General features: G+C 42.4%; 1 protein-coding gene across 1 annotated transcript in view; it reads left to right on the top strand.

The window, feature by feature from the left end:
* The window catches only part of LOC120438062 (alpha-2-macroglobulin-like), a 32523-nt gene extending 19743 nt beyond the window's left edge, over nucleotides 1-12780 (top strand). Inside the window, 16 exon segments of the mRNA XM_039608512.1 lie at nucleotides 19-140; nucleotides 212-263; nucleotides 474-557; nucleotides 2026-2202; nucleotides 2453-2528; nucleotides 3465-3621; nucleotides 3901-3975; nucleotides 7452-7614; nucleotides 7689-7876; nucleotides 10873-11085; nucleotides 11724-11848; nucleotides 11959-12049; nucleotides 12137-12205; nucleotides 12286-12391; nucleotides 12550-12594; nucleotides 12700-12780. Of these exon segments, the coding sequence (XP_039464446.1) occupies nucleotides 19-140; nucleotides 212-263; nucleotides 474-557; nucleotides 2026-2202; nucleotides 2453-2528; nucleotides 3465-3621; nucleotides 3901-3975; nucleotides 7452-7614; nucleotides 7689-7876; nucleotides 10873-11085; nucleotides 11724-11848; nucleotides 11959-12049; nucleotides 12137-12205; nucleotides 12286-12391; nucleotides 12550-12587 (1736 nt within the window). The 3' untranslated portion in view covers nucleotides 12588-12594; nucleotides 12700-12780.
* The last annotated feature ends 9141 nt before the right edge of the window (nucleotides 12781-21921 follow it).

Raw genomic sequence — 21921 nt, 5'->3', positions numbered from 1 at the left:
CCGTGCTGCTGTTTTTAGGGGCTGTGAATGTGACTGTGTCTGCTGAGGCCGTAGCGTCCCATGTGTCATGTGATAATGAGGTTGTGAGCATACCGGACAGAGGTCGCATCGACGTTGTCACCAAATCTCTCATAGTGAAGGTCAGTACCATAAATACAGGACCAGAAAAACATTTTTAATTTTCACTCATTTTAAAGATAATTTTCTTCAGGCGGAGGGAACTGAGATGACAAAGACGTACAACGGGCTTCTTTGTCCAAAAGGTCAGTATGATTTCCATCAGTTACAAAGTTTAAATAAAGAAATGACCTAAATGCTGAAAGTTAGCAGTGGAGTGCACTGTGCACATAAAATGTGCCAAATTTTCATCCAGCACTTTCACAAAATGTAATGATATGTGCTGAAGATCAGGCCACCTGGTGACTTTGAACAGTAACTCTGTTGTAAACATGACTTCCTGATTCTGTACACAGGAAACACACCGATAGAGGAAACAGAGATACATCTGCCTGAGAACGTGATTGAAGGATCTGCCCGCACTTCTGTATCAGTCCTGGGTAAACCTCATGATTTCATCTCAATGAATTTTGATTCAGCCAAATAAAAATATGGCAGGTTAAAGCTTTGATAAAAAGACAAATAGTAAATTACTAAAACAACAGAAAATAAAAGAGACATGATGTTCAAGTAAAAGTAAAAACCGTATTCAACTTTTAAAAGATGATTTCATTTATAAATAGAAAAAAGCGACTCACATCTTCCTGGCCTTATGTGAAAAATAAATGGACCCCAAAAATCAAAAGGCTGGTTGTGCCATTCTTTGCAGGAAGAACTGCAGTCTAGCTTTTGTCATAAGTGTTTTTTGAAACGCTGTGGAGGAGTTTTGGCCCAGTCACACCAGAGGGTTTTCCAGCGTAATCGGTCTGGTCATGCAGAATCACGTCAGTAGGATTTAAGTCCATATTTTGACTCGGCCACTTTCTGGCGTTCTGGATCATTTTCCATCTTAATAGCATAAGTTTGAGATTCAAGGCACAAACTGATAGCTGGACATTCTCCTGGTAGAGTTCTTCCTCCAGGTCGTGGCGTGCTACTGAAACAGCAGAGGCATGATTTAACACTGGGCACCAGCTGCCTTAACCAGACTCCTCCGTCGCTAACCACCTGAACCCAATGCCCCACCCCTCCCTGCAGCTGAGCCACAGACCCCCCTACGCCACATAGCCCCAGGGCATCACACTGCTACCACCACTGTTGGTATGATGTTCTTTCTATGAAATGATGCAACAAAACTCAAAACTTTTTCTCTTCAGTCCATATAATATTCTCCCAAATATCTTGTGGAGCATGGAGATGTTTTTTTTGGCAAATGTGAGATAAGCTTTTGTGTTCTTTTTGGTCAGCAGTGGTTTTGTCCATGAATGCTGTTTTTGCCCCGTCTCCTTTGTATTGTTGAATCGTAAACTCTGACCTTTACAGAGGAAGGCAAGGCCTTCAGTTCTGGGTGTTGTTGGGATTCGCTTGACTTTTTCGGTGAGTTGTAGATGTGCTAATGGATTAATTTCGGCCACATCTTTTCTAGTTTTCTCAGTTTGTGGATAATGGGTTCCAACATGGTGCACTGGCGCTCCAAAGCTGTAGAAATTGTTTTTTAACCCTGTCCAAACTGATAGATCTCAAGACTTCTCGCCTATTTTTGAATTTCTTAAAATCATGGCAATGACGTGTTTCTTTTTGACATCTTTTAGCCTGCTTCCCTTTGTCAAACAGATTGTACTTGAGTGATTTCTTGATCCAGCAGGTCTGGCCTTAATCAGGCCTGGGTCTGGTTGGTGAAATGAAACTCAGAAGTATTTGGTTAATCACAGTCAATCTACAATTTTCAGTTTGGATGGTTTTTCGCTCAGCAAATGAAATCATCATTTAAAATTGCATATTGAAATTATTCAGGTTATCTCTGCCCAATAATACAAAGTTGTTTTACGCTAGTTTTGTTAGTTTTAGTGAATCAGTGTTTTTGATCAGGTGACATCCTCGGCCGGGCTCTGAAGAACCTGGATGGATTGCTGCAGATGCCGCATGGATGTGGGGAGCAGAACATGGCTCTCCTGGCCCCCAACATCTACATCCTCCACTACCTGAAAGGCACACAGCAGCTCACCACAGCCATCATGGAAAAAGCTACTAACTTCCTCACCAGTGGCAAGTTTTTATTGTTTCCTCTAAGAAGGAAATCATTTTAATCATTTCAACACACATGGTTCAAGAAACAAGCCGACATGAGGCAGAACATTAGCCACAGTTTTTGGTCAAATGTGTCATTTTCCTCATCTGTCAGCAAGAGTCATAGAATGTCCCAAATCTTGATGTACACATGCAGATCCATAAACAAATGGAGTCCAATCATCACCATAGCAACAATGTCTCGATCATTGTGTCCCTGTTGTTACAGGATACCAAAGACAGCTCAACTACAAAAGTGACGACGGTGCTTACACCACATTTGGAGCAGGACCAGGAAACACTTGGTGAGAACATCATTGATCAATTATGTCCTACATAAATCAGAGCGGTTACACTGGTTTTTAAATATCCCACCAAACAGAAGACGTTTCTCAAAGTTAGACATGTTTATGCTATTAATATAATAGTCAACCTCTAATACTTAAAATAATTCACAATTTAGCATAATTACCTTTAGTCCTTTGACTCCCCTAACATTAAAAATAACTTTTGGTTAATACTGTGTAATTTAGTAGGGAGGAGTATTAGGGCCACAGTAAAAAAGTCAAAATTTAGAGATTAAACTTGTAATTCTATAATTTATTTATTTATTTTTTTCAAATAAAGCCAAAATGCTATTTCGATAATAAAGTCGTAATACTGTTTTTTGTAAAAAGTCAAATTCAATTCTAAGAAAACAGTTGAAATGATTACGGTTGTTGTTTCAAACTACCACAGCTGCTATACCCTGTAGATTGTGTAGATGACTCAGTGAAATAAACCAGTCGTCTTGTGATACAGTATAGATGCTTTTTATTCCACGAGCGTGTAATCATCGGTATCCTCGCATGTGTCCATTACCAGCCATTTCATTTTATACTAATCTCCATCTGACCACGTACAGATTTCTGTACCACTTTCTGCTTTTAATGCACTTATACTTACTGCCACACTGTTTTTATTTGCTAAAAAGGGACATCAGTTCCTTCCTTGTTACTAAAACTGATTATGAAGTACGATTTCCTAATTCAGAGGGTACAGCAACCGTGGCAGTTTGCCCTGGAACAACTGTAATCTTCACGCTTTTTTCTCAAAATACATTTTCAAATGTAATCTTGAAATTTCAACTTTATTTTCAAAATGATCAGTATTTTTCTCTTAATGTGACCTTACATCCAAACACGAAGCCAAACATTTCCATCGTTGTAAGATGTGTAAGTGGGTTTTTTTCTTTTTGCCAGGCTGACTGCGTTTGTGGTAAGAAGTTTTGCCAAAGCTCAGTCTTTCATCTATATTGATCCCAGAACGATCGAAGAGTCTAAGACCTGGCTGGAACATAAACAACAAGAAACTGGTTGTTTTGAAAAGTCTGGGAAACTCTTCAACAACAGAATGAAGGTAACGTGTAGACTGTGGAAATAGCCTCCCGCGTGGAAGCACTTTAACAATTTTATTAATAATTTCATTCATACATGGAAAACAGTGTATTAAACACTGTAAAAGCATTGAACATGGACCAAGACATTCATTTTGACACTTGCTCCATAGAACTGCGAGTCACAATCCTTAATCAAAGATGATACTAAAACCATATGCAACTGAAAATCATTTTCATGATCTCATATCCCTGAATGTTGTTGGTGCTTTGATGATGTCTATGATGCCTTCTGTTGACAGGGTGGTGTATCTGATGAAGTGACTCTCAGTGCGTACGTTACTGCTGCCTTCTTGGAAATTAATACATCCCAACATGTGAGTAGACTCAAAGAATATCGAGCTATTTAGACAAAAATTGAACATAGAGTTAGCCCTACTGAGCCATGGAGTTAAGCTTAGCCAGCAGTCTCAGTGTCTTATTTTACTGTCCCCCCTTCCCCTCTGTATTCTCTCTTTCTTTCTTTTTCTTTCTCCCTTTCAGTATAATTGTCTGTCCAATTTGTAACAACTTAAAATAAAATAAAATAAACAAACAATGATAATATAAATTAATCAAGTGGAACAATATGGCATTGGCATATTTTCTCCACTTGAAAAAAATCCATTGGGCATCTTTCCTGGGCTTTGGACAACAATCCTGAGTGCTAAAGTACCAAACGGGACAGGCAAAAACAAAAAAGCAGATGACACAGCTCACCTTTGCTATTTCTTTTGGCATTTTTATATGGAGCATGCATCAAGCTATTTAAGTTTCACAGTTCCTCTGCAAGTCATTTGGTGCACGGCTGCTGACTTATTGCAGGTGCCTCGGTTGGCTCCATCGAAAACAATTTTCTGTATGTCATTCCCCCCATTCCCATTTTTCCCATGTACTCTCTAAACTGTCCTGTCAAAAAAAAAGGCTGAAATGCCATTGATGACACGTTTTTTAAAACTTCCATAAATTTTAGTCACAGTATTTCCATATGATTCATATCAAAAACAAGCACTTGTCAAACAATTCAGGGTCTGAGTGTGCCATGATGTGTCGACCTGTGGAACCAGCACCCTAATGCAGTCTGGATCAGCTCTCTGTCTCAAAAGTACTAATCTCTGATCTTATGGGTTTTACTCAGGAAGCAGTAAAGAACTTGGGTGGAATGTAATGGGTGAGGAGTTCTAACTGCCTCCATCCAAATGTCTACCCTGCGTGTCTCTAATAAAAACAGGCGACCTGAGCAGCCTTGCAGGCCTGGTGTTCATTTGCCACTTCTTGACCAGTGCACTTGGTACAACTTCCCTCTAGACCACTGCACTTGGTACAACTTCCCTCTAGACCCCTGCACTTGGTATATCTTCCCTCTAGACCCCTGCACTTGGTATAATTTCCCTCTAGACCAGTGCACTTGGTATAACTTCCCCCTAGACCACTGCACTTGGTGTAACTTCCCTCTAGACCACTGCACTTGGTATAACTTCCCTCTAGACCAGTGCACTTGGTATAACTTCCCTCTAGACCCCTGCAATTGGTATAACTTCCCTCTAGACTCCTGCACTTGGTATAACTTCCCCCTAGACCCCTGCACTTGGTATAACTTCCCCCTAGACCCCTGCACTTGGTATAACTTCCCCCTAGACCAGTGCACTTGGTATAACTTCCCTCTAGACCAGTGCACTTGGTATAACTTGCCCCTAGACCAGTGCACTTGGTATAACTTGCCCCTAGACCCCTGCACTTGGTATAACTTCCCTCTAGACCAGTGCACTTGGTATAACTTGCCCCTAGACCGCTGCACTTGGTATAACTTCCCCCTAGACCACTGCACTTGGTATATCTTCCCTCTAGACCCCTGCACTTGGTATAACTTCCCTCTAGACCCCTGCAATTGGTATAACTTCCCCCTAGACCACTGCACTTGGTATAACTTCCCCCTAGACCCCTGCACTTCGTATAACTTCCCTCTAGACCCCTGCAATTGGTATAACTTCCCCCTAGACCACTGCACTTGGTATAACTTCCCTCTAGACCACTGCACTTCGTATAACTTCCCCCTAGACCCATGCACTTGGTATAACTTCCCTCTAGACCACTGCACTTCGTATAACTTCCCCCTAGACCCATGCACTTGGTATAACTTCCCCCTAGACCACTGCACTTGGTATAACTTCCCTCTAGACCCCTGCACTTGGTATAACTTCCCTCTAGACCACTGCACTTCGTATAACTTCCCCCTAGACCACTGCACTTGGTATAACTTCCCTCTAGACCAGTGCACTTTGTATAACTTCCCTCTAGACCCCTGCAATTGGTATAACTTCCCTCTAGACCCCTGCACTTGGTATAACTTCCCCCTAGACCCCTGCACTTGGTATAACTTCCCCCTAGACCCCTGCACGTGGTATAACTTCCCCCTAGACCACTGCACTTGGTATATCTTCCCTCTAGACCCCTGCACTTGGTATAACTTCCCTCTAGACCCCTGCAATTGGTATAACTTCCCCCTAGACCACTGCACTTGATATAACTTCCCCCTAGACCACTGCACTTGGTATAACTTCCCTCTAGACCAGTGCATTTGGTATAACTTCCCCGTAGACCCCTGCAATTGGTATAACTTCCCCCTAGACCACTGCACTTGGTATAACCTCCCTCTAGACCACTGCACTTCGTATAACTTCCCCCTAGACCACTGCACTTGGTATAACTTCCCCCTAGACCCCTGCACTTGGTATAACTTCCCCCTAGACCACTGCACTTGGTATAACTTCCCTCTAGACCAGTGCACTTCGTATAACATCCCCCTAGACCACTGCACTTGGTATAATTTCCCTCTAGACCAGTGCACTTGGTATAACTTCCCCCTAGACCCCTGCACTTGGTATAACTTCCCTCTAGACCAGTGCACTTGGTATAACTTCCCCCTAGACCCGTGCACTTGGTATAACTTCCCTCTAGACCAGTGCACTTGGTATAACTTGCCCCTAGACCACTGCACTTGGTATAACTTCCCCCTAGATCACTGCACTTTGTATAACTTCCCCCTATACCACTCCACTTGGTATAACTTCCCCCTAGACCCCTGCACTCTGTATAACTTCCCCGTAGACCACTGCACTTGGTATAACTTCCCTCTTGACCCCTGCACTTGGTATAACTTCCCCCTAGACCACTGCAGTTGGTGTAACTTCCCTCAGCTGCGATAACCACATTTACTCAGGGCCTTCTCGATGTTCTTCCTCCTCACTGGCCGTTGTGTCAGTGGGGATGGTGTTCGCACTGTGTTGTAGCGTCCTGATGACACCCAGTTTGTGCTCCTGTGGATGATGACAGTCAAACCTTAAATACTGATCCGTATGCGTAGGTTTATGGTATTCATCAGCCTTTAGATGTCCCCCATTACTAATGGAAATCTCTGTCTAAGAAGGCTAACCTACCACTTTTCATATCCTCCCTGGTGAATTTGATGTGTCGGTCCACCGAGTTAATGTGATCTGTGAAATGTGGTACATCCTGAGATTTGATTTTCACCCAGGTGTCATCCACATACCTGAACTCTCACCAGCAAGTACTTTTATCACCACCCAACCTGTACAGTGTTTTTTTTTATGTCGCTTTGCTTGATCTCTACTTTCCTGTAATTGCTTTGTTTTACGACAGCTCACACTCTGTATTATCACGCTGATGTTTTGAGCCCCTAAATCAGTTATACTACCTCCTTTTGTTCTCATACTGGGTTTAATGGAAGAAGATTTCTGTTTGTGCACGTTCATTAGGTTCTTTACCTGAAGTGTTTTCTTTGGATCTTTTAAAGGATCCTGTGATGAAAAAGAGCCTGGCTTGTCTCAAGCAGTCTCTCAGTGACCTGAGCAACACCTACACTACAGCTCTGCTGGCCTATGTCTTCACCCTGGCAGGAGACGTGGAGACCCGCGCTCACCTTCTGCAGCACTTAGACAGAGTTGCAGTGAGGGAAGGTGAGTCATCCTTTAGCAGGACATCATTCAGGCTTTATTAGCATCACTGTGACTGTTATTGTGTGTGTTTGTAGGAGGTTTCCTCTACTGGTCTCAGACAGCAGCAGAAAAATCAGCCTCCCTGTCAGTGGAGATCAGTTCTTATGTGCTGTTGGCCAAACTCAGCGTCTCCCCGACTGCTGAGGATCTGGCATATGCCTCTGGTATTATGAGGTGGCTGACTGGGCAGCAGAACTATTACGGAGGCTTCTCCTCCACTCAGGTACTACACCACCTGAACAGCATGAAGCTAATCTTTGAGTTCATCTACAGTCTTGGACCAAATCAGAAGAAATAATCCTGAAGCTTTCATGTTGTTGCTGTGCTTTTCTCTCAGATATGCAGACTTGTTTTAGCAGGCAGGGATGTTTTTATTCTTTTTTTTTTTACAATATGAAATTTACTTTTGTCTAAAAATGTGTTGTTTTAACAGAATAGCCTTCTGTGCACCAACTACATGTAACAGCCTGTAAATAACAGCTCACCTGCAGTCTATAAGTTTATACCTGTGATTTCTCTACTTTGTTTCTCTGAGATCATCTCTGTTAAACACATTTAACCTGTTTTAACGTTTTTTTTAACCAGGAAGTGAAGGTTAGAAACTCTTTTGTGAGAGTGTGTTGAAGTAACACAGGCAGTTTTACCTTAATGTCTATTACACTCAACACTATGTAATATGGAGTCCTGGAGTCCCATTAAAACTGTCCTCAAGCAGAAGAGGAGGGCCTTCAAATCCAAAGACAAAGAGGAGTTGAAAAGGGTGCAGAGAGAGCTGAGGGGACTGATAAGGAATGGGAAGGACAGCTACAGGCAGAAGATGGAGAACCAGCTTCAGCAAAACAACGTTGGTGAAGTCTGGAGAGGCCTCAGAACCATCTCAGGCCACAAACATCAGAACTCTCTGCCTGGGAGGGATGTGAGGTGGGCAAATGAACTGAATCATTTCTTCAACAGATTTGATTCAGCCATGAGGCAGTCTCCAACATCGGCTGCAGACTCACCCACCCCCACTGCTGCTGTTCCACCTCAGACACTTCACACCTCCTCTATTCACCCTGCTCACTCCTCCCCACCATCCAATACACAATCAACACAAGGCTCCAGCCTGTCTCTCTCAACCACCCAGGTAAGGAGGGAACTGTGGAGGATTAATGGCAAGAAGGCAGCGGGTCCAGATGGCATCAGCTTGAGGGTCGTCAGGTCCTGTGCGGACCAACTGTGCGGGGTGATGGAGCACCTCTTCAACCTGAGCCTGAGGCTGGGAAGAGTCCCACAGCTCTGGAAAACCTCCTGTGTTGTACCAGTGCCAAAGACTTCACGCCCCAAGGACATCAACAGCTACAGGCCGGGGGCTCTGACATCCCACCTGATGAAGACCCTGGAGCGGCTGGTCCTGGCTCAGCTTCGGCGCCTGGTGAGCTCATCACTGGACCCACTTCAGTTTGCCTACCAGCCTGGCATTGGAGCGGATGATGCCATCATTCATCTCCTACATCGTTCCCTCGCTCACCTGGAGACCGCTGGAAGCACTGTGAGAATCATGTTCTTTGATTTCTCCAGTGCCTTCAACACCATTCTTCCCTCGGTTCTGAAGGACAAGCTGGAGAACTCTGGAGTGGACCATCACCTCACTACCTGGATTCTGGACTACCTCACTGACCGACCACAGTATGTGAGGACTCAGGGCTGTGTGTCGGACAGGGTCGTCTGCAGTACGGGGGCCCCACAGGGAACGGTTCTGGCTCCGTTCCTCTTCACCATCTACACTGCAGACTTCTCCCACAACTCCACCCAGTTCTCTGATGACTCTGCAATAGTTGGCCTCATCACTGATGGGGATGACAAGGAGTACAGAGGACTGACTCAGGACTTTGTGGACTGGTGCCAGCTGAACTACCTCCAGATCAATGCCAGTAAAACCAAGGAGCTGGTGGTAGACTTCCGCAGGCACAAACATCCTCCACTGCAACCACTGAACATCCAAGGTATGGACATTGAGACTGTGGACAGCTACAGGTACCTTGGTGTTCATCTGAACAACAAACTGGACTGGACTCATAACTCAGACGCCCTCTACAGGAAAGGGCAGAGCAGGCTGTACCTGCTGCGGAGACTCAGGTCGTTTGGAGTAGAGGGCTCACTCCTGAAGACCTTCTATGACTCTGTGGTGGCCTCAGCCATCTTTTATGGTGTTGACAGGGGATTTCTTTAAATCACCCTGCCGTTCTTCAGCTGAGACGTCTGAGTTAGAAAACACACAAACACTGCAGAAGTTTTTCACTCGCGAGGGGCAGTCATGGAACGCACGAACTGCGCCCCACGACTGTCCGCGTCCTTTATTTATACAAGATGTTTTGTGTGTGTGTGTGTGAATGTGTACAAAGGTAACAACGTCATTTAGAGCCGCGGGTTTTTCCCCTTCACTACATTTGCATGTTCTTCTAAAAGAGCTGAGGTTTCACTTCTCTGTTCTCTGAAGACAGGAAGCGGTTAGTAGCTGCACACAAGTTACTAGGTGAAAAGTCACTTAGACATGTCCTTAATAATAATATAAAAAGATACATTTCATATAGCTGATCATATTATACAATATTCTCTTGACAGGTGTGGTCTGCTGGGGCGGCAGCATCTCTGCTGGGGACAGGAAGAGACTGAACAGGCTGATCTGAAGGGCCAGCTCTGTTCTAGGATGCCCTCTGGACCCAGTGGAGGTGGTGAGTGACAGGAGAATGGCGGCTAAGCTGTCATCCGTGTTGGACAACATCTCCCACCCCATGCAGGAGACTGTGACAGTACTGAGCAGCTCCTTCAGTGGGAGACTGCGGCACCCACGGTGTGGGACGGAGAGATTTCGCAGGTCTTTCCTCCCCACTGCTGTCAGAATCCACAATAAAGACTTTTGCAGCTGATCAAACCCTCACACGTGCAATAAGACTGCTATATGTGCAATTCTCTTACAATTCTTCTTCTGACGAAGTTGTACTTTTGTATTTTCTTACTCAGTTGTATATAGCATTTGTATTTCTATTTTATTCCATTGTATATAGTATTTTATTTTATTGCATTCCAGTGTTTTCTAATTTCTGCTACATAACCTTGCACTTTTCCTGTAACAAAACAAATTTCCCACTTGTGGGACTAATAAAGGTCATCTTATCTTATCTTATCTTACAAATGACAGCTGCTGTGTGTGTTAACCACAATGAATCCATCCTGTAGGACACAGTGGTGGCTCTTCAGGCTCTGGCTCTCTACTCCACTCTGGTGTTCAGTCCTGAAGGTTGGAGCACAGTGACAGTTCAGGCTCCCAGCAGTCAGCTGACATTTGATGTCAATCAGGGCAACAAACTGCTCTACCAGGAGGAGGCGCTGCAGGATGTGTCAGGAAAATACAGGCTGGAGGTGAAGGGCACTGCATGTGCTTCAGTGCAGGTCAGTGACAGCATCATGTGACCAGGTCCTGGTTGGTGTCAAACAAAGGCTTTCTTTGTCCTTATAAAATGGTAAAGAAGATTAGCATTTTCAGATGTCATAAATGTGTTTTCATTCAATTCAATTCAATTTTATTTATATAGCGCCAAATCACAAAAACAGTCGTCTCAAGGCGTTTTATATTGTACAGTAGATCGTACAATAATAGATACAGAGAAAACCCAACAATCATATGACCCCTATGAGCAAGCACTTTGGCGACAGTGGGAAGGAAAAACTCCCTTTAACAGGAAGAAACCTAGTACAATTCTATTTTACACTAAATTAGAGAATTGAGCAAAAATTAATAAACTCACTTTCTGTCTGTATCAGAATCAGAGAAACTTTATTCATCTTAGAGGGAAACCGAGATGTGATAGCATCAAATGCACAACAAACATCAATCACTCGTATAAAATGAGTGTAGAAACAGAGATATCACAGATAAATAATAAGATAAATAGATACATATAGCGATATAGGCATGACTATAAAAGGACAAGTATGTGTGCAAATATATGTCGTGGTGTAGAAAAGTGACAGCAGGGTGGAGTGAGGTATGATTAATTCTGTGGACCTGACCCAAGTTTGTTTCTCAGATTTCTGTCCACTACAACATCCCGACACCTACTGATGTCACCACTCTCAGTGTGAAAGTACAACTAGAGGTCAACACCACAAGTGAATCTGCTAGACCCAAATTCAGTCTGAAAACACAATCGCTGTAAGTATGTGACAGGTTAGAGGAGTGCTCTTTACCCGTGTGGAGGAACTGCTGGTAGATGAAAAGCAAGTGTGCACACAGGTCAGTATAATCACACTGTTCAAACACAGGTACAGTGGAAAGGAGAAAACTACAAACATGGTCATCCTGGATATCAAAATGCTCTCTGGATTTTCCCCAGACCCCGAGTCTTTGAGGAGTGTGAGTAATTAGACATGTTCTACCAGCAAGTGTGTCTCATGTGATAATTGTGATGATGATAATAAAAACGATGTAATCTCCTCTCAGCTCAAACATGGCCTCCTGGTGAGTCGTGTTGAACAGAAGGAAGATCATGTTCTGGTGTACTTAGAGGAGGTAAGTGAAAGTCACCGTGGGGACACCAGATGATGATCTTTGGTACAAACTGTGTCTGCAATTGTTTCTGTCTCGTCCAGTTATCAAAGGACACACCCATCAACCACAGCTTAGAGATCATCCAGGAGCTCCCAGTGGACAACCTGAAGCCAGCCATGGTCAAGATCTATGACTACTACCAACCAAGTACAACTCTAAGCTTTACTCGAGCAGCACACTGACACACTTTGCTCTTCAGAGGATTCGTACATCATACTGAACAGTTCAGAAAATCTGATGTTTAAATGTGTTGGACACACAGAGAAATTACACTTCAGTGTTTTTCTACCATATGTTTCTCTCAGGTGACCAGGCTGAGACCCAATACATGTTTGTCTCGTGAGCTGCAGGTAAGAAGCTGTAATAACACACAAGTACACCTTTCACACACATTTATTTAATTTTCAAAATTTCAATGAAAATGAAAGGACTAACTTTTATTCCTCGTCTCACAGTCTGAAGAAAGTGTGGTTGGTCCTGAGGTCATCGCTCAAGTTAAAACCTGCATTTTAATAAAGAGACTTTCTCTGCTCAAATGTTTGTATTTTTGTGTTAACAGCTCCAGTATTATTTAATGCTTCATTAACAAAATGCTTCATTTTTAATGATAATTGGAATGGAAAATACAGTGCTGTGAATGCAGCCCTCAGACTGGCCTCTGTTATGCCGTATTTCTATCTCAGCTCAGCTGTTGTGTGTTTTAGACAAAAACAAAATGCTGCAAGTCAACTTAGAACAGAACATTAAAAAAGCAAAACATGCTCTTGGAAGTCCTTCAGTAAAGGTTGCCTAGTGACATCCACGGAAATAAGAGAAAGAAACATGAATGCTACTGTGTGTATGTGTGTGTGTGTGCGCGCTGCTGATATGAGACATGCAGAGGTGTTTTTGGTTTGTACTAATCTTTGTGTAAAAATATGACTTAAAGGGTAAAACACTGGAACCTGCTTTGTCGAGTGTAAAAAGGAAACAAACTGCATCCATTTATGCATCTTGGATCAGGATTCTCCTCCTCTCTCCAACACGCCATGAAGTTTAGCTCAGTTCTGCTCCAATCTCATAAAGTACCAGGACAAGGAAGATGTGAGGCTCAGCTCTAAATGCTCAGATTGAGGACTGAGTATAGACTGATGGGACAGAGCCAGCCTTTTAGCACTGCATGCACAGCTTTGAGTCATGAAGCTGTGACACTTGTGCACTCATTTTTATCACATCTCCACCTCTCATTCCAGATAAATGAACTCTCCCAGTGGCACCTATCACACACCGGTGTGAAAAAATGTTTTTTTCTGATTTCTTAGTGTTTTGCATATTTATCACATCTATGTTTTAGAAAACACAAGAAAAAACAAAACAGTTTTAAAGTGATTTCATTGATTAAAGACAGAAAGGTTATCCTAACCTACCTGATCTGTGTGGAAAAAATAATTGCCTCTCTTGTTAAATCATGAATTAACTGTGATGAACCACATTTTTTGGAAAGCTGAGTTCAGTTTTTAATTCAATTCAATTTTATTTATATAGCGCCAAATCAAAACAAAAGTCGCCTCAAGGCACTTTATATTGTACAGTATATCCTATAATAATAGATACAGAGAAACACCCAACAATAATATGACCCCCTATGAGCAAGCACTTTGGCGACAGTCGGAAGGAAAAACTCCCTTTTAACAGGAAGAAACCTCTGACAGAACCAGGCTCAGCCATCTGCTGCGACCGGTTGGGGTGAAGAAGGAAAACAGGATAAAGACATGCTGTGGAAGAGAGACAGAGATTAACAATAGATATGATTCAATGCAGAGAGGTCTATTAACACATAGTGAGTGAGAAAGGTGACTGGAAAGGAAAAACTCAATGCATCATGGGAATCCCCGGCAGCCTACGTCTATTGCAGCATAACTAAGGGAGGATTCAGGGTCACCTGGTCCAGCCCTAACTATATGCTTTAGCAAAAGGAAAGTTTGAAGCCTAATCTTAAAAGTAGAGATAGTGTCTGTCCCGAATCCAAACTGGAAGCTGGTTCCACAGAAGAGGGGCCTGAAAACTGAAGGCTCTGCCTCCCATTCTACTTTTAAATACTCTAGGAACAACAAGTAAGCCTGCAGTGTGAGAGCGAAGTGCTCTAATAGGGTGATATGGTACTACAAGGTCATTAAGATAAGATGGGGCCTGATTATTTAAGACCTTGTAAGTGAGGAGCAGGATTTTGAATTCAATTCTGGATTTAACAGGAAGCCAATGAAGGGAAGCCAAAACAGGAGAAATCTGCTCTCTCTTTCTAGTCCCTGTCAGTACCCTTGCTGCAGCATTTTGGATTAGCTGAAGACTTTTCAGTGAGTTTTTAGGACATCCTGATAATAATGAATTACAGTAGTCCAGCCTGGAAGTAATAAATGCATGAACTAGTTTTTCAGCATCACTCTGAGACAGGATATTTCTAATTTTAGAGATGTTGCGCAAATGGAAGAAAGCAGTCTTACATATTTGTTTAATATGTGCGTTGAAGGACATGTCCTGGTCAAAAATGACTCCAACTTCACTGCGGCCCCGCTGCTGTGTCAACATGTGTTTGTGCTAAACAATGATGGAAAGTGTTATAAATGACTTGTTGGCCTCTGATCTGTCACAAACAGCTGAAACGTGTCTCTCATGAGTCACATGAAGGTTTCTGACAGAAAGGACAAAAAGTAGCTGCAGTTTGTGTCATTTTCAGTGTTGGGCAAGTTACTTTGAAAAAGTAATTCAATTATAGTTACTAGTTACTTCTTCAAAAAAGTAACTGAGTTAGTAACTGAATTACAATATTCTAAAAGTAATTAATTACTTGGAAAAGTAACTATTGCGTTACTTTAAAAAAAAAAAAAAAACGTTTAACCCTGTGGCGTCCAGGGTATAATTGGCCATTTTTTTACTACTCTTGATTTTCTCTCCACATTTTACCTTTAAAAACTCTTTACTTTGCCTTCTTTGGTATCATTCTTTTTAGCACAACCTCACGTGCCTGAATTTACAGTTATGTTGTCATTTTGTCATACTGTATAACCAGAATTGATCTAAAATCAGACAAAAAACATATAAATCACAGTAGAAAAAGTTATATTTTTACTGTAACAACCACAAACATGTTTAATGAATCATATTTCATAACTTCAAATGCAAATATTAATTGTCAATTTTAAAATCCTATGCACAAGTTTTGCAAACAACAAAGTTATTTGCATCCATTTACCTTTTACCCTTTTTTAAAGTAACCATTTCAAACTATTTACAAAACAATCAGCTGTTCTTCAATAAGATACCACACAAATTATTTGTGCCACTGCAAAAAAATCATTTCTGTCCACTATAAAGGAGAACATCACAGCCTGATACCTGCAGGTCTGACAGCAGCAGGTGTATCACCTCTGTTTCTACCTGGAGACAGCAGTCGCCTCATTGTTCTGACACACAACACAAAACTATCCACAACACCACACACTAACTACACAACACATTAACTACACAAGACAACACATTAACTACACACTCCAAACACGCTAAACGTCACAAATCTCTCACATCTCAAAACTCGCTCTCTCTCTTTTCCTGCTCTCTCTCTCTTTCTCTCTCCCTGTCTCTTTCTCTCTCTCTCTCCCTCCCTCTCTCTCTTTCTCTCTTTCTCTTTCTCTCTCCGTCACTCCTAAAACTTTATTATGTTTTGGTTTTTTGCTCATAAGCAGAGAGTGCTTGCTAGCGCTAACGTGGCGAAACTATTGAGGAAAAAACGCTGCGTATATATTGTTTATCATGACTCTGGTTTTACGTGGCCTATCAACACAATTTAAAAACTGGCACCTTGTTGCTTTGTCTTTAAGTGGTCATGTGATTGACTTACCACGACTACTTTATTCTTCCTCAGTCAAACAGCAGCACTCATGCGATTGTTTTGCCTCCTTAGCTCCAGGTGTTGTGCTAGACAGTGATCGTGATTGCCGTCCGCGGGAGCGCGCAGCTGCTTAAAGCTGTAGCGTGCAGATTACTTACAGCTACTTCCTGCAGCTGATATAAAACGCGGTAAGCTGAACACAGCTTCAACCGTCTGTTTGTTGAAAAATAGTAACGGACCGCGTTTCCTTGTTAGTAACTGTAACGCCGTTGTAACGATAGGAATAGTAATTAGTTAGATTACTCGTTACTGAAAAAAGTAACGCCGTTAGTAACGCCGTTACTTGTAACGCCGTTATTCCCATCACTGGTCATTTTTATATTTATTCATCTGGGAGAAAAATCTGAGGGACATTAAAAATGTGTTTTTCAACAGAGACAAGAACATAAATATAACAGAACAGGTAAATGAACATATTTCAAGTAAACAGCTGGACTGATCAGGTCCAAACACAGAGTGATCAACAAACAGCTGTCATATCTTTATATATAAGCTCTTTATAAATCCTGTTCACTGCAGTCTGTTTACTAATAATGTCAAACTGTTAGAAACACAGAAACATCAGAATCGTCTTTGTTGACATAAACCTGTCTGGGATCCTTTGTTGTTCTTTTGATGCAGAGTTACATTATAAATATAAAGAGTTATTTCAGAGTCTCATCAGTTTTCCTGCATGTCTTTATTGAACACATCAGCAGGGCTGAAGCTCTCATGTTAAACACACACTGATCTATGGACACGTTCATGTGTTTCTAACAGAACCAGGCTGTTATCAGCTGCACTAACATGATGTCACACACACTGAATGTAACAGTGACAGTTTACATCATCACACAGTCAACTGTGATTGTTTCACTGTCATCAAACTAGTCAACAGGAAGTAGAATCAATAGAAACAATCATTTACTGACAGCATGTCTGATTGAAATCAGTGCAGATTATGTATGAAGTATAACTGCACACAGTAACTGTGTTACAATAAGGACTTAACAGCGCCCTCTGCTGGAGTGTTTCAGTACTGCGTTAACTAGAATACACCACCTCCTCCTCCTCCTCACACCACCTGCTACAGCTCTACTCTTCTATGACTACAGTCATCCACAGCACTGATGTGAGGTCACATGGTTCATATGTAAGGAGCACAGAGACGTGCTAGCAGCTGACCTCAGGTCAGTTTAATGACTGTGAGCAGCAGCTGTGTTCTTGTCACTGTGACAGGGAGACACTCTCAGACACAGCGCTCATGTCAGCTTGTTCTCATGCAGGAGGATCAGGAGCTCCATGTTTGTCTTTCTGTTTGAATCATGATGTGTTTGTGCCATCAGAGTCTGTCATGAGTACTCAGGGTTTCACAGCAGCTCTTCTGGATGCTGACGAGGACTCCAACCTCATGTTTCACCTCTCTGAGCTTCTGATGTCTGTGAACACTCGTGTTTCTTCTCTGGGCTCATCTGGACAAAAACACCTTTCTGTGTTTGGCTCCAGCCTCATTCTGACTGACAGGAAGTGTGTTATCCATGAGCTTCTTTGTTTCCTGCTGTGTTTCCTGTCTGTGGACAAACACGAGTGTTTCAGCTGAGGACTTGGTTCCTTCCACCTGTCCATACTAGAGATGGACCGATCCGATATTAGGTATCGGTATCGGTCCGATACTGACGTAAATTACTGGATCGGATATCGGCGAAAAATAAAAAATATAATCCGATCCATTAAATATCAAAAAAAGGACCTCACAAAACTTGCGACACGGCGTAACTCGGCTCATAACTGTAGCAGCCTGAGCAGTGTGCATCACGTGATAGAGCGGCTGTGTGTATTTGTAGCCTTGCTAGCAAACCAGCATTTCATCTCTGAGGAAGTTATCCCAGAGAGAAGTAAAGCAAGTGTGTAAGTTCATCTCTGAATGTTTGTAAAGCGTACCTGCGTTAAGCTTAACCACCGATATATGGAGCGACTGCCTCTTCTCTCTCCCTCTCCTGCCGCTACTTCATGAAACTCCTTAATGATCAGCTGATCAGCTTTTCTGTCGCGAGTCCGTCTCTCTTGTTTGTTTTTGGCCCACTTTGCACCACAAGGAGGAAAACAGCAGCTGAACAACAGCAGCGCGTTTAAGCTTGATAAGCTGTTGTTAGAATTTATTTAATATTACTTTCTACACCAGGATCCTTTTCTACGTAGCTGACGGCTGGTAACTGTGCAGGGGCGGATCTAGCAAAGTTTAGCCAGGGGGGCCGATAGGGCATTAACAGGGAAAAGGGGGCACAAAGACATACTTTTCTTTCTTATTCTCATTTAAAATGTCTAGCTTGTAATAAATAATTATCTGAATCTTACACCCAAAGTTTTAATCTGATGTAAAATGTATAGAAGTCCATTACTGTATATAGTAACTGTTAAATGTCTAATATAACCCAGTAAGCTATATTACTTTTTCCTTTGGGAAGATACCATCTGCGCAGTCTGCAATTCTGTAGTAGAAAAATGTTGAATCTATTTAATTATTCTTGAAAAAGAATTTCTTTCTGTGCATTTTTTTTCCACACTGCATCAAATTAAAGTTGATTATGTCGATTAAGCATCATGAGATGGAGGGTGGGGGTGGTTCCCTATTTTTTTTTTGCTGGGAGTTTGCAACCCTATTAGTTAGGTTGCTTAATATTTCTGCTAAGTACTCTTTAAAATACCAGAATAGGGAGGATGGAGTAGGTTTAAGTTTATTAGATTGATCAGTATTGCTGAACTATGAAATATTTTGGGTGCAGTGTATTTTTTACATACAGGTATAACAGAATAGCTTTAGTGTTGTTGTTTATTTAAACTTGAGTATGAACTCATACAAAATGCAGCAAGATATTAAAAAAACAGTTTTATTGATTAAAAAACACACTATATCGGATAAATATCGGTATCGGCAGATATCCAAATTTATGATATCGGTATCGGTATCGGACATAAAAAAGTGGTATCGTGCCATCTCTAGTCCATACAGGACATCACGCTGTCTTTTCTCTTTAAATGCAGCTCCAGGTCCTTCCACGTGCTGTATTTGTGCAGTTTGTAGTGTGTCCTGGGAAACGTGCTTTACATGGTGGTGTTCTTCTGCTGTTTCCTCCTTTCACTGAGTGTGAAACACTGACGCTGTGCTGTTGTTCACAGAGCTGATTCTAGCTGCAGCTGGACTCTGTCATCTAACTGAATGTGTTGGTGCTGATCACGGGGCTCTGAGGGGGGAGCAGCAGGAGGACTCTGGATGCTGACGTCAGTGTATCTGTGGAAGCTCACACAGCGTGTCTCTGTCATTCAATATTGTGCTATATATTGTATCTATGCAAAGATGAACAGACTGTGTGTTCACTGGTCTCTGTGGTGCTGACTGCTGCAGCTCTGATGTCATCATCACTCCCTCCTCCACCCTCAGCAGTCCCAGCATGCTGCTGTGGTGCACCCCACCCTCACTCTACACCTGAGCCATAGACCACACCTCCACCTCAATATACACCACAGTTTTCTCTGCTATGGAAATGAGATCAGGAGGAAATCATTATTATTATTATTTAATAAATGCTCACATTAATGTGGGCTTATTTGTTTCATATTAGAAACATTAGTTGAGTGTTTTAGTATAAAATGGTGAAAGTCCCTCTTTTGTTCCTCCCTCACCTGTGGATGGATGGTGCTGTTACCGTGGTGACAGCTGTGATGTGTTTCAGTCCTGCCTGGTTATCACTGCAGGAATCTTTCACATTTATTACAGGTAATAACTCTGATTTTTCTGTGTATTATGAACTAAATGTATCCTGATACACACAGAGATGGATGAGCAGAGGTCACATGATGAAAGAACAAACATGGAGTCTTTGATTTATTTAGATATTTATTGATGAATGCAAACAAACCCTGACACTGAACCATCGTCGAGCAGAACAAACCTGATCACATGACCTGCTGACCCAAACAGTGAAAAGCTCCATGGCAACAACAACAAACAGCCTCACATATGTTAACAGAGGCTGTTAGAAGCACAGAGTCTTTACAGTCTTTCTCCTGTTTGTACACAGATCTCTGCACATCTTCATCACAGTTACTCACAGACGTGCAGAGTGTGTGGATATCAAAGCTAAGTTTCCACCATGTTTGTAGTCTGTACTGGGACTCATGGAGCATCTCTCTATGAGCACTCAGTGCTTTAAACAGTGAGTCCCAGTTTAACCAGCAGCCTTCACACCACACATCACACAGACATGGAAACTTCAAACCCTCAGACTGAAGTCACTGGCAGCCTCTGGCACCAGCGACTGCGCTAACAAACATACAGCAAACAGTGAAGGTTTGGTAGAGAAAGCTGGTTGGGTAATACCAAGTATGCAGCGGAGGAGGCGGGGTTACATTACTAGATGATTAAACATGAAACTATTTTGCTGATAATAACTGAAACGATTAAAGAAACTCAAGATAATTCATAATTTTATAAACTGGAATGATGAAATTATATTGGCTGGATCTGATTATTGGGGGTCATGACCCCGTAACCCCCTGTAAATTACGCGCCTGGTCCTGAGGTCAAATCCACCATCTTTGTTTCAGTGCTTCATGTTCTCCCGTGTTTGTGTGCGTCCTCTCCGGTACTCCGGCTTCCTCCCACAGTCCAAACACATGCAGTTAGTGGGGTCAGGTTAACTGTGAGTGGTTGTGTCTCTCTGTGTTATTCCACCTTAATAAATGACTTCCTGTTAGCATTAAGTGCTTCTGTAGGACTGATGTCATTTTCATGGTTGGATCATTTAAATGAAGCTGGACTCAGATGCAGTAAATAAGTTGATTGATCATTAATGAATAAAGCTGGTCAAATCCATCACGTGGACACATGTGACTGTGTAGTATTGATCCCAATGCTGGTATTAGTCCTGGATCAATAACACTGGATGGATGCGTTCAGCATGGAGCCCCTGAGCTGTGTTACAGACAAACATGAAACTGACAGGTCTGTGTCATTCACAGTCTGTAACACTTCTAAACAACAGAGGCTGACCCAAGTGCCTCAGAGCCAGGCACGCTCACATCACAGCTCTCTAAAGAAGTTTCAAAATAAGAGCTGAAAGCTGTGTTTGCTTGTGTTAGCTTATTATTGTGGAGACTAACATTCAGTGATCATGTGTTCAGACTCATAATGATTACTCTCATAAATCCTGATCTTTGTATTTACTGTGTGTTGGATCAATAACTGAGATTCATCGTATCACACAGCTGTGCTGCTGCTGCTGCTGCTGGTGATGTCAGCACATCTGGAACAATACGAGGTATCTGCTACCAGACTGAGCAGGACGTGAGACCTGTGGACTGTTTGAAGCTGTCCCTCCACAGGTCACTCAGACCTGATCCACACCTCAGTGAGATTCTCTGACTTCCTCAGTAGAGACAGAAACCATTCAGATCTGGGACGATCAGCTGACTGATGATGTCACACAGACTGTGTTTTTTTCAGGAACAGTGATTCTGATGTGAGCCTGCTAGCTGACAGCAGACCTGATGAAACCACATGTTGACATCTGTGAGGACAGACTGGACTCTTTGACTGCACCTTGGTTCTCCTCAGAGGTCTGTACAGGAGCATGTCCACCTCCACTGAAGATCTCAGTCACTGTGAAACATAGAAACCTGCTTGTGTGGCCTCTGCCTCACATGTAGATGCAGCTACAGGTTTCTCTGTCAGTCAGACTGAAACAGTGTCCTGATGCTGCATCATTCAGCTCTG

This window comes from Oreochromis aureus, linkage group 3 (assembly GCF_013358895.1).
Source record: "Oreochromis aureus strain Israel breed Guangdong linkage group 3, ZZ_aureus, whole genome shotgun sequence".
NCBI lineage: Eukaryota > Metazoa > Chordata > Actinopteri > Cichliformes > Cichlidae > Oreochromis > Oreochromis aureus.
This window is presented reverse-complemented; position numbering and strand designations above follow the sequence as displayed.